The 13564-nt window shown below is 42.7% G+C and overlaps 1 protein-coding gene across 1 annotated transcript in view; it reads left to right on the forward strand.

Annotated features, from left to right (window-relative positions):
* The window catches only part of PKHD1 (PKHD1 ciliary IPT domain containing fibrocystin/polyductin), a 2083594-nt gene that overhangs the window by 535140 nt on the left and 1534890 nt on the right, over nt 1-13564 (forward strand). Inside the window, exon 22 of the mRNA XM_086926200.1 lies at nt 6477-6615. Within this exon, the coding sequence (XP_086782326.1) occupies nt 6477-6615 (139 nt within the window). The remainder of the gene's footprint in view (nt 1-6476; nt 6616-13564) is intronic.

The following is a 13564-nucleotide window of genomic DNA, read 5'->3' on the forward strand; positions in this document are numbered from 1 at the left end:
AAAGGTCATGGCTGCACAAACTCCTTCCGCGGAATCATGTGGGACCATGCAATCGTGCACCCCGGAACCCTTCTCGCCAACCAACTTACTGTGGATAAGATTAATTCGAGAAGTACTCGCCGACCAGTGGTCACCAAATCATTGCCCCCAAGATGCACTATGATTACTGATGGCGGTGACCTTGTCCGCCCTAACAAACCCTCCATAAAAGTTTGAACTGGTCAATACAGAGCCCGCCCCTTCCGTAGAAGGTCACCCTGTACCCGTATTCCCCAGCCATGTGAATCATGTCACCTGCTTTGAATACGTCTGCGGCGCGCCTCACGTATGAGTGGCCGACGACCCACACCACTCTTGCCTCAGCCGGTGATCTTTGACCACTGGTCCCCAGGTGTTGGGTCAACTGCACAGTCCGCCCCGCAAAGCCTGCTCGCGAAACTGAAAACCAAACAGAAAACAAGAAGCGTGAGTGCATGACATTAGCTTCACAACATGTGCAACCGCACATACCTCTTATAACAATTCGAGGACCAACGCCCCAACTGTTTCACTTTATCCACACTCAAACCCCTGGCTGTAGCCTCTGTAGCAGCACCTATCCGGAATGAGTGGTTCCCAAAATCGCTCGGGTTCAAACCCGCTGCCGCGATTGCCATTGTTACCACCCGCTGAAACTGGAACCTGGTCAGTGGGGTGGCGTCGGTATGTCTCAGCAAGCTCCCCCCCATGCTGCCGCCCTTTGCACTAAGTACTCCTCTATGCATTTCACTGGGCACATGTGGGACCCTAGCATGCGCTGAACAACCACACTGTCTCCGATCGCTCCCTGATCGGTTTTGGACTTGGCTATCGTGACTACCATCGTGTCACCCTTAATCTGGATGTGTTCTTGACACAGACCTCCCCCCGTATCCTGCTTGTTCTTCGCTACCAGTTCGCTTATCCGCATAGCCCCATGGAACGCTAATGCAAAAGCGGCCCGGAACAGCACTGTCTCTGACTGAGATGAACAAGTCGCAGGGAGTACGGACATTAACTGGGACAACCTTGCTAGCCCTATCGGGCGCCTCTCGTCCTCTCTACGACCCTCAAGGCGTTGCCACCCGCGCAGCGCCTTTTTCACCAGAAAGGACGCTGTGGGGTCCTGAATGCCATGAGCCTGCGCCATGAACGCAATGGCAGCTCGGTGTCTATTGGCTGTTGCCACTGATCGGCCTGCCTGATGCAATGATACTAGAAATCTCAGGACGTACTCTTCCTGCCCCCAATGTTCCCCCCTAGCTGGACCCAAAAATGCCCAATAAGAACGGAACGCCCCTTCATAAGCCTTCCTTGTCCTGGGGGCTAAACTCTCTCCCACGAGGTTTTGTAATCCGGGGCACCGAGAGACCAGAGAACTTCGGGAAATGGTGCCGCCCCCAAGTCCGCAGAGGGCAGATGGCCCCGGAAGGCCTGCATGTGGGAACGAGAGAGTGCATCAGCCGCCTGGTTCAGTACCCCAGGCACATGTTTTGCTCTAAAGTGAACGTTCAATTGCATACATAGCAGGACAATTTCTTTCATCAATCTTAAGATCAATTTGCAGCGTGCTGCCTGATTATTGACACATTCTACCACGGTCATGTTATCGGACCAGAACACCACAGCACGATCACAAAACCCCTCTGACCATGTCTTCAGGGCCACTAGAATAGGGAACAGTTCAAGAAACCCAATGTTACCCGTGAGCCCACTCTCGTGCCACCATGCCGGCCATTTTTGTGCCGACCAATGATTACCAAAAATGACGCCAAAACCCGCACTCCCTGCCGAGTCGGTCCACAATCCCAGCTCCTCGGAGGAGACCGCTGGTTTGTTCCACAGGACACGACCGTTGAAATCCGCCAGAAATGCCAACCATATGCGCATGTCCTGGCGAACCTCTGCCGAGAGTCTTGTGCGGTGATGCCCTTCCTTAAGGCCCACCATGGCTTGAGCAATAGAGCGAGAAAAGGGGCGAGCCATTGGTATCACTCTAAGGGCAAAATTAAGCTGACCCACAGCCTGCTGCAACTGATGCAATGTTACCTTCGTCTCGCCAATACATGTCTCTAGCGAGGCCTTAAATTTTAACACCTTCTCCTTAGGCAAACGGAAGCACCCCTCTTCAGAATCGAGCGCAATTCCCAGAAACTCGAGTGAAGTAGACGGCCCCACAGTCTTGCCTGGTGCCAATGGCACACCGAATCTTTTCATGAGATCACAAAATTTACTCAAAGCCTGCGCACATTCTGTGTCCCCGGCTGCCCCCAGAAACAGAAAATCATCAAGGTAATGCATAACCTGCGTAAAGCCTGTGGCTCTGGTGAACGCCCATTGTAAAAAACTACTGAATTTTTCAAAATACGCACAAGAGATGGAGCAACCCATTGGCATACATTTATCCATGTAATAGCGTCCCTGAAATACAAAACCTAACAGACGCTGATCCTGCGGGTGTACCGGGAGCAACCGGAATGCTGACTCGATATCAGATTTAGCCATCAGCGCTCCGGGCCCCAGGCGATTCAACATGGCGACAGCCTCATCAAAGGAAGCATACCGCACCGAACAAACTCCCGGATCAATCGCATCATTCACAGAAAAACCCTTAGGAGCGGACAAGTTATGTATTAACCGAAACTCACCTGGGTCCTTCTTGGGGACTACACCCAACGGCGAACAAACAAAATTATGAACAGGCGGGCTCGCATAAGGACCCGCCACCCGACCTCGGGCCACTTCCTTTGCAATCTTTGCCTGTACTACAACCGTATTTTGTTGAACCGACAGTTGGTTTTTACACAGTGTTTCCCCCCGACAATCCCCCGCCGGGATGCGGAAACCACTTGAGAAACCGTCTCTCAACACCCCAGCGGAGACATGATCGGGGTATTCGTTCAGCCAGGGGACCATTGCCATGATGTCGATGGGAGTAGGTAGCAGCGCCCCTCGGCCATTATTAGACCTGTTTGGCGCCGCCTCTGCCCCCTGTATCGCCATTCTTGGCTCTGCATGAACTCTCGGGGTGTGAAGACTGTCCGCACCCTGCACACTCATGCCTGAACTTGCACGTCCCCTGTGGTCTAGTGCACTTACCCCTGTTGAAGCTCCAACATACCCCTTTCTTGCCAGAGTTCCAATTACTCTTTGTGTGCTGATCACTACCGGTGCCCGCTCGAAAGGGCACCGACGGGAAATGGCGGGAAGGCTCTGCCCCATTCCCGCCAAACGAAGACGGCTTTGCCGGGTTAGACCTAACCTGTTTCTGCCAGGAAATGGAGTCGAAACAATCCCACGTCAGGGATGAGTCGTGCTCTTTGGCCTTAAGAAATTTGTTATCATAACCCAACCATTGATCACCTTCGTACGATTCATAAAAATCCATTATCCGTGTCTGGTAACAAGCCAGTTCAGTCAACACCTCGGGCCTACGTTCCCCCATGATTGCAGTGAACATCCCAAAAGCCCTGGCCCAATTAGCGATTGTCTCATCAACTCTGAAACCCGCCATCTTTGCTCGCCATACATTTGGATGGAACAGTTCTTTCTGATTTCTAACATGTTCTATTTCATAATGATCAGTCAATAGCGAAAATATGTTCACATATTTATCCGCCCATATCATTTCCTTTGTGGCCAACGGGATATGTTGGACCACCTTTTCCCTCCTTGAGGGTAACGACCCCTCCCCAGCCATTGGCAACGGCTTCTTACCCGAATCAGCTGAACTCGCTGCAGCCGCTGTTCCAACGCTCGAAGACGGTTGTTCCGCGGGAACCTGAGAGGGAACAAAAGGACAAGGTGCCTTCGCAGCATCTCGTGATTGCCGCAACTGCTTCATTATTAATTTGGCCTCTTCGGCCGTATCCCCAGGAGCAATGGCACCCTCATTATTCTTGCCCAACCACGCCGCCAACTGGGCGGCCAACTCAGGTGGCATATCCCCCTCGTTCACAGGCGTAACTACGACAGGGATCGGCTGTCCTGCGTCCGGAATCAGAACTGGGGCCTCTACCGGCCTGACCGGGCTCACCGGAGGAGACTCGGGAACCGGTGCCTCATCCCCAGCCGCCCTGTTCCTGGCCCTTTTACCTCTCCCGGCAGGGACAACCCCCGGCAATGCAGGTCCGATGACTTTCTTAGGCCGGCCCGTACGGTTCATGGCCGCCATCTGCTTCTTCATGTTCGCCATGTCCTTTACCAGCATACGAAGCATTTGGTCGGTGCTAACCTTCTTTCCGACCCTTTTGCTCGGCATTTTCTCAAGATAGTCGACCGAAAGGTCCTGGAACCAAAGCTTGAAGCGCTAAAAGAGAAAACAGAAAATTACAAATTTTCAAAATTGGCTCTTCGTTCCGTCTCGAGCTCACGTGCAACGGGGAGGTGCAGCTTCAGAGCACAGGAACAAGAGGATGCTTCCTTGGCTTGTTGCTCCTTTTATCCTTCTTCGGGCGGGCGTGGACCCTCCTCCAATCCGCCTCCGGGGCGTGGCCATCGGCGTAGGTGTCTAGGACAGCCCCCTCTTGGGCGGGAAAAGGCGCGCCCCGGCTACGCCGCTTCGGGCATACCAGCCGAGACTCGCCTCCCGCCCAAAATGGCTTCCCGGGGGGATCCGGGTACTCCACCATACGTTCGGGGGGACCGAGCGGTCGCCCCTTTCCACGACACCAGCACTGCGTCACCCTTAAGCTGACAGATGCGCCATGCATCTGTCTATCCTTGCGCCATGGTGTGCTGCACTGTAAATGCGGCGCATCCATGGTGACGCAAGGGGTTTTTTCAGTCACGCAAAATAACTGACGCATCCCTGCTTATATGCAGGGATGCGCCAGTTATTGTAAATCTGCCCCTCAGGTTCAGATTTACAAGCCCCTTGCAACACTTTTACGCTGCCGTTGCATCACTTTTGTGATGCGGATGCGGCGCAAACAATGTGCCACTATGCGACATATTTACAACATGACGCATCTAGTGAGATGAGTCACATTGTAAAGCCCTGTGCTACATTATACCTGCGTCAGGTATATTGTGTATTCAGGGTGAGCGTTTCATCACAAGGTGCCCCGTAAAAGTGATGCAGTGAAATTTACAAGATTTCACTGAGTCACTTGTATGTCCCCGCAGCGTCAAATCCTTACGCCTGCTTGAAGCAGGTGTAAGGAGTGACGCAGCATATTAGGTATAGGGCACCCCTGAGCAGTTCTGGAGTTGTGTCGCACTTTTGGAAATTGTAATTCAAAATCTGACTTTAACATAGAATATTATTTTCATAGAACCCCAAAGAAACCAAACATGAACTAGTTACCAGTTGCCATTTAAAAATTACAACCTAGTAAATGTTAGAAGGTAGCCTCAATGTTATGCTATACAAGAGGCAGTGCTTGCAGTAGTGAAAAACAATTGTAAGAGTTTTTCACTACCACGATATGTAAAGTTTTAAAAGCACATGTCCGACTTTTTGAATACACTGCACCCTGCCTGCTGGGCTGTCCAGGGCCTACCCTAGGGATGACTTATATGAACTAAAAAGGAAAGTTTGGTCTGGCAAAATGGCTGTTTAAAACTACACACACAGGCTGTGATAGCAGGCCTGGGACAGGTTTGCAAGCATTTAATGTATAGGCCCTAGGTACATGTAGTACCTCTTTACTAGGGGCTTACAAGTACATTAAATATGCTGATTGAGTATAAGCCAATTCTATCATGGTTACAGGAGAGAGCACATGCACTTCAGCACTGGTTACAATGGTAAAGTGTGCAGTCCTTACAGCCAACAAAAAGGAATTCAGCATAAAAGTGGAGGGTGAAGACACAAACTTTGGGGGTGACCCTGCAGAGAGGGCTTGGTCCAGCAGCTACAAAACAAAATTCAACACAAAAAATGTACACAAGCATTCTTGTTACACATTACTGTGCACAGCTTCAGGACCCAAATCATGTACCAGGTGAAGGCACCTGGGAGCTGGTGAGTCTACTCTGCAAGTGAAGACCTTCCTATCAGAAGTGAACTTTGGACTTCCTGTCCAGATGCAAACCATATCTCATTTGGACAAGGGAAACTGATAGCCTGACTTGCTTCCTGCTACCCAGATAGCACATCCAAAGAGCATCTTACATATAAAAGTCCACCTCTTCAAGGATCTTGCGGTGAAAAGTAAAATCACATTACTGCTCAGAAACTCCTGAAATCAGTTTTTAATATTGTAGTTAAATGTGTTTGCACCAGGCACTACCTTAATGTGTTACCAGAACCTTGCGTTGCTGCTAAACAACGTTTCCTGATTGGGATCCCTAACCATGCTGAATGGATTCAGTTAGTGCCAAAATTTATCCTGAAGGTAATGTGGATCGAATGCAAAGTTTTTTTTAATCGTTTTTCTCTATAAATATTATATTCACTAAACCCTTGTGCAATGTATCTTTGCTCTTTACTCAATTTTTCTTTTTTTCTGAAGTCTTTCAAACAGATCAGAAACCCGCTCGTCCTGGAGGAAGCGTCATAGAAAGTGTGTCTGTGACAGGATTGTGGCCCACTTTCAATCTGAGTTTCTGGGTTGCAAATTGTGTTGTTGACCTTCCTCTCATGTCACTGAGGTAAATACCCAGCAGATATGTTTTTGGGAGCACAGTAAATACTGTGCATCTTTCAAATGGCTTTCTGGCATATGTGGGCAGAATCAGAGAAAATTAATATTGTTGCTTTGGGGTAAATTTTCTCCAGGGTGAATTACTTTTTGTAGGTATGAATTTGAAGTAAAGGCAGCCAGCAGTGTTTGTTGCAACTGAATGTATGAAATGCAAGCATCTGTTTCTAGTATCGCGTCTAGAAGCAAAAAATCTTGTTGCATATTATTGCCGCTTTCTTTGCTCCTTTAGTGACTGAATTTAGCAGCTTGGGTTAAATCCATGCATTGAGATCATTTCAGGAGCAGCTCTTCCGTAATGGCGGAGGACCGTCGCCCCACTGCTCAGAGCCGGCAGATAAAAATTAAAATGATAAAAAAACTATTTATTTTTTATTTACCACTATCTGAGCCGATGAAGTCTAGGGTGGGGCGGGCTGGACCTGGCCATGGCATGGAGGAAGAGTGTGGCCATTGTAAGTGCACATGTCGGTTTGTCCGGCTGTCTTAGGACCGCTAAACCAACTTGTGCACTTTTATTTCTCCAGCCCAGTTGTGTTGCACAGCCAGGTGAAGAAAAGGCACAGAGCAACCTGCTAAGGCCAACAACGGCTCTTCTCTCATGCTAGGTATAGCATGAGAGTAGTGTCTAGATTTGGTGGGAAGCCTGTGATGTGTGGCCCATGGACTGCAGGGAGGAGAGTAGCACCGAGGCAGCCGGCACATCAGGTAAGTTTTTCTTTTTATATATTATTATTCCCGGTACACAGTCAAAATATCGAGTCCCTGATGTCGACTTGCAGTAATATCGAGTTTCAAATATCGAAGGTAAGAAATGTCGATGTTGTAAATATTGTAGTAAAAAATATCGTTTTGATCTATTGTTTATAATATCGAGTCAAGTAATGTCGAGATAAGAAATATCGATATATAAAATATCGAAATGTCAAAATATCGTTGTTTTATGTTTTATAAATTAGAAATGTTTAATTGTTTAGCAATAATTTATTATAGTATTTTTAAAAAGTTTAGTAATGTATTATACATTTTTAGGAGCGGGATGTTGGGTTTATAGGGGATAAGGGTGGGGAGTGTTTTCAAAATATATATTTAGAATTTATATATTTAGAATTTAACATTTTTTCAAATAATTAAATTAAAATAGGAATTGGAAATTGGAAATTTTAAATTAATTGGGTTTATAGGGGATAAGGGTGGGGAGTGTATTACAAATATATGTAAATTATGGAAAATGTTTTAAAAAATTTAGAAAATTAAAATGTATTTTTTAAATTTGAAATTTTTATTTTTATTTAAATTTTTAGGAGTGGGATGTTGGGTTTATAGGGGCTAAGAGTGTTTTAAAAAAAGTTCAATTCTGGAAAATGTTTTGAAAAATTTTGAACTTTGAAATATTTCTTTGAAATTTGATATTTTTTTTATTTAAAATTTTAAGAGCGGGATGTTGGGTTTATAGGGGATAAGGGTGGGGAGTGTTTTGAAAATATTGAAATTATGGAAAATGTTTTTAAAAATTTAGAAAATTGAAATATTTATTTGAAATTTGAAATTTTTTATAACATTTTAAATTTTAGGAGCGGGATGTTGGGTTTATAGGGAATAAGGGATGGGGAGTGTTTTAAAAAATATTTAAATTAAATGGAAAAATTATAAAATAATAATAAATTGAAATAGGAATTTAAAATTTAAAATTACAAATTTAAATTCAAATCGTAAGAGCAGGATGTTGGGTTTATATGGGATAAGGGGTGGTGAGTGTTTTAAAAATATTTAAAATAAATAGAAACATTTAAAAAAATTAATAAATTGAAATAAGAATTTCAAATTTCAAATTAAAAATTTATTTTCCAAATGTTAGGAGCTGGATGTTGGGTTTATAGGGGATAAAGGGGGGATGCTTTTAAAAAAAATATTAGAAATACATTTAAAAAAAAATATACGTATGTTTAATTTAAATATGTTACATTTGTATTGAAATTCTATGAGTGAATTTTGGTTTTATAGGAGATACGGGTGGTGAGTGTTTAGATAGATATATAATGCCTAAATGTAGAGAAATATTTTAATTATTTAATGTATAATTATAAAATCTAATTTTTACTAGATTTTAATGATTTCAAAGTTCTGATTATGTGTGATTAGTTTTACAATATAACAAAAATCATAAAAAAATAGTTTAATTATAAGCTTTTTTTATAAAACATATTCATATATTAATTAATAATTATTCTATATATTTTAACTTGTATTTAAACATTAAATAGGTTCAGTGTCCAGCACCTACCTCAATTAAATGTAGATTGGAGTTGGAATAGTAAATTAAATGGGTTCAGTGTCCAGCACCTACCCTAATTAAAAGTAGCTTGGAGTTGGAATAGTAAATAAATAGGTTCAGTGTCCAGCACCTATCCTAATTAAATGTACATTGGAGTTGGAATAGTAAATTAAATAGGTTCAGTGTCCAGCACCTACCCTAATTAAATTTAGATTGGAGTAGGAATAGTACATTAAATAGGTTCAGTGTCCAGCACCTACCCTAATTAAATGTAGATTGGAGATGGAATAGTAAATTAAATAGGTTCAGTGTCCAGCACCTACCCTAATTAAATGTATATTCGAGTAGGATTAGTACATTAAATAGGTTCAGTGTTCAGCACCTACCCTAATTAAATGTAGATTGGAGTTGGAATAGTAAATTAAATAGGTTCAGTGTCCAGCACCTACCCTAATTATGGGGTCGATTAGGATCGCGGACGGACTTGCGTCCGTCCGCGACCCCAGAGCAGGATGGAACCTCCGCATGGTATGCGGAGTTCCCTCCTGTGCAATTAGGATGTGACCGCCACCCTGGCGGTCACATCCTCTATTTTTAACATTGCAGCGGGTGCAGCTTCAAGCTGCACCCGCGGCAATGTTAAAAATGCACGCATTGCATTTGCATGCAGAAAGAGGCAGGCACCGCGGGGTGCCTGCCTCTTTCTGCATGCAAATGCAGGGGGGTACCATAGGTACCCCCCATGTGCACCCCCCACCCCCTCATCACCTAGGGGGCCCGCAACGGGCCCCCGCAGTGAAGATCCGTATGCTTTTCCACGGCGGAAAACCCGCCGCGGAAAAGCACTTTTTAAAGCCCATCCTGATATGGCGGACGGTGTCTGAGAGACACCGTCACCATATTTATTTATTTTATTTATTTGCTTGTTAAGCGCATGAATCAATTCCCGAAGGGATATCTCTGCGCTGGTGCTCGCATATTAGAGGGTTACTGCAAGGATTAGAGCTGAGGAGGAGTACCTGAAAAATTTAAAGCATGGTAAACAAGTAGGTTTTCAGTTTCTTCCTGAATAGTTCCAGGCTCCTAGTTTGTTTTAGTTCAGTGGGCAGGGAATTCCAAAGAATAGGTCCTTTGTAGGACAGTGCTCGGCCTCCCTGTCTGGCCCTTCTAATCTTTGGAACCTGAAGCAGGAGATGGTTGCTGGACCGAAGTGTGCGGGCAGGAATGTAGGGCAGGAATTTTTCTTTTAGATAGCTGGGGCTGGTGCTAAACAGGCATCTGTGTATGACGTTACAGATTTTAAATTTGATGCGCTGCTTTACGGGTAGCCAATGGAGTTGACGAAGTAAGGGACTGGACGGCGTTCTGGGAGGGGCATTGAGGGCCAGTCTAGCCGCCGTATTCTGTACGACCTGAAGTTTGTCTAGCTGTGCTTCATTAGCTGAGATGTATAGACCATTGCAGTAATCCATTCTGCTTATGATAAGGGTCTGGATGAGAGTCTTCCTATGGTTAGGGGGTAGAAACGGGAAGGCTCGTCTCAGAAGCCCCACCACATGGAGGCAAGCACCTGCCACTTGCGTGGTGTGCTCTTTAAGCAGGAGCGCTTGGTCTAGTTTAACACCTAGGTTTTTTGCTGTTTGTTTGGGATTGGGGATGGGGCCAAGTTCCAGAGGCCACCAATCTGGGGACCAAAGAAGAGTCGCCCCTCCAAACAGCATGACCTCCGTTTTGGATACATTACATTGTAAAAAAATTTTAGCCATCCAATGTGCTACCGCCCTCATCCCGCCGGCAAATGATGACTGAGTTGCCGGGGTGAGGGTTTGGAAGGGGAAAAGCAGCTGGGTGTCGTCAGCGTATGATACAGGAGTAAATCCAAAAGATCTTATCAGATTAGCTAAGGGGGCCACATAAATGTTAAACAGCGTGGGGCTGAGACACGAGCCCTGTGGCACACCCTTAGTTAGCTCTCTTGATGGTGATGAATGAAAGCATATCAGAGCTTTTCCGCCGCGGTTGTAAGTCGACCGCGGCGGAAAAGCTGCGGACGGAAACCAGGACCCACCAGCCATCCTAATGTGGCGGTGGGTCCTTGGTCAGTCCGCTGCGGTTTTTCTGCATCCTCTGGGCCGGCGGTGGCTTCCGCCGGCCCCGAGGATGCGGAAAAACCGCAATCATAATCGGCCCCTAAATGTAGATTGGAGTTGGAATAGTAAATTAAATCGGTTCCGTGTCCAGCACCTACTATAATTAAATGTAGATTGGAGTTGGAATAGTAAATTAAATAGGTTTCATGTCCAGCACCTACCCCAAATAAATGTAAGTTTTAGTTGGAATAGTAAATTAAATAGGTTTAGTGTCCAGCACCTTCCTCAATTAAATGTAGATTGGAGTTGGAATAGTAAATTAAATAGGTTCAGTGTAAATGTACATTGGAGTTGGAATAGTAAATTAAATATGTTCAGTGTCCAGCACCTAACCTAATTAAATGTATATTGGAGTAGGAATAGTAAATTAAATAGGTTCACTGTCCAGCACCTTCCCTAATTAAATGTAGATTGGAGTTGGAATAGTAAAGTAAATAGGTTCAGTGTCCAGCACCTACTCTTATTAAATGTAGATTGGAGTTGGAATAGTAAATTAAATAGGTTTAGTGTCCAGCACCTACCCCAATTAAATGTAGGTTTTAGTTGGAATAGTAAATTAAATAGGTTTAGTGTCCAGCACTTACCTCAATTAAATGTAGATTGGAGTTGGAATAGTAAATTAAATGGGTTCAGTGTCCAGCACCTACTTTAATTAAATGTAGATTGGAGTTGGAATAGTAAATTAAATAGGTTCAGTGTCCAGCACCTACCCTAATTAAATGTATATTGGAGTTGGAATAGTAAATTAAATAGGTTCATTGTCCTGCACCTACCCTAATTAAATGTAGATTGGAGTAGGAATAGTATTTTAAATAGGTTCAGTGTCCAGCACTTCCCCTAATTAAATGTACATTGGATTTGGAATAGTAAATGAAATAGGTTCAGTGTTCAGCACCTACCCTAATTAAATGTAGATTGGAGTTGGATTAGTAAATTAATTCTGTTCAATGTCCAGCACATACCTCAATTAAATGTAGATTCAGGTGTGAATAGTAAATTTACAAACATATTTCTGTATAGTTCTTTACATTTTTTAATATCTATATCTATAAAGTTTTTAATAACATTTTTTTATATATTGGTAGTAATATTGTATAATAGGTAGTAGCCAAAAATTACACAGTTTTTGAAAAATAATTTTCTTTATTTGGTAATATTGTCCATAAATCAAATAATATTTTTTAAAAAAATTAATGTATACAATTTTAACAAATAAATATAAGTACATTTTAAATAAAATATTTAGTTTTTGTATAGTTGTTTGGTTAAAGTACATTTTAGGTATATATAAACAATATAGTAAATGAAAATATATTGAATATTTCAATATATAGAGTACATACAGTTGGAAATTAAATTTTTACATTTCAAAATTTTTATTACTGTACATTTTATAACATTTTTAATATATAAATGTGGTGTTGAAATTATGTTTTACATGTTGATATATTTTTCAAGAACAACATTGATATTATATATTGTTTATATCATACAATATACATTTTTACCAACATTTTTTAATTATAATATCTGTTATTTTTTTATTTTATTAATATTAATTATTCATTATTAATATTAATACATTTAAAATGTTTGTAATTTTTTTACATAAATACATACAAATTATACATTTTGTTTAGGAATGTTTAACTGAACATTTTTTCATAAATATAAAATAAATATTAAACTGTAATAATATTTAATTTTATATTTTTACATAAATGAATATAATAATATATTTAAAAAAAACATACATAAATTGCATAAATTTTGCAAAAAAATGTAACAAAGTTTTACTGAATTTTTAAAAGTTAAATACTATTTGTTGTCATTTATTTAACTATTTCCGTGGTAATATTATTATTTGGGTCTTTTATTTTGTAACCGCTCATAGGGGCCGATTATGATCGCGGACAGACTTGAGTCTGTCCGCGACCCCTGCGGAGGAGGGAACGTCCTCAGGGGCTGCGGTGTTCCCTCCGAGAAGATTAGGATGTGACCGCCAGGGTGGCGGGCACATCCTCTATCTTTAACATTGCGGCGGATGCAGCTTCAAGCTGCACCCGCCGCAAGGCTAAACATGCATGCATCGCATTTGCGTGCACAAAGCGGCAGGCACCGCGAAATGCCTGCTGCTTTGAGAAGGTAAGAGTTCTATTCTTTATATTTTAACTATTTTAAGTAAGTTTGGAAGGTAGTAGTTTGTTATTTAGGGTTTGTGGACTTCTACATTAGGATTTAGATTGTATGTAGTTAGTTATGTACGTTTTTATGTTTTCTCTGCCTTTTCTCGATTTACGGCCTTGTTGGAGTTATTGTGTTTGTGGGTGTTTATTTACTTTATCTTTAAATATGTATGTAATGGTGATTATTAATGTATGGTTTAAGTTTTTTGTGGGTGGGAATGTTTATTTTTCTATTCTAGGTTTTTGGATACAGTGTTTTCGGTTTCGGAGCTTTTAAGTTTTTTTTTC

Source organism: Lissotriton vulgaris, chromosome 6 (assembly GCF_964263255.1).
Source record: "Lissotriton vulgaris chromosome 6, aLisVul1.2, whole genome shotgun sequence".
Lineage (NCBI taxonomy): Eukaryota > Metazoa > Chordata > Amphibia > Caudata > Salamandridae > Lissotriton > Lissotriton vulgaris.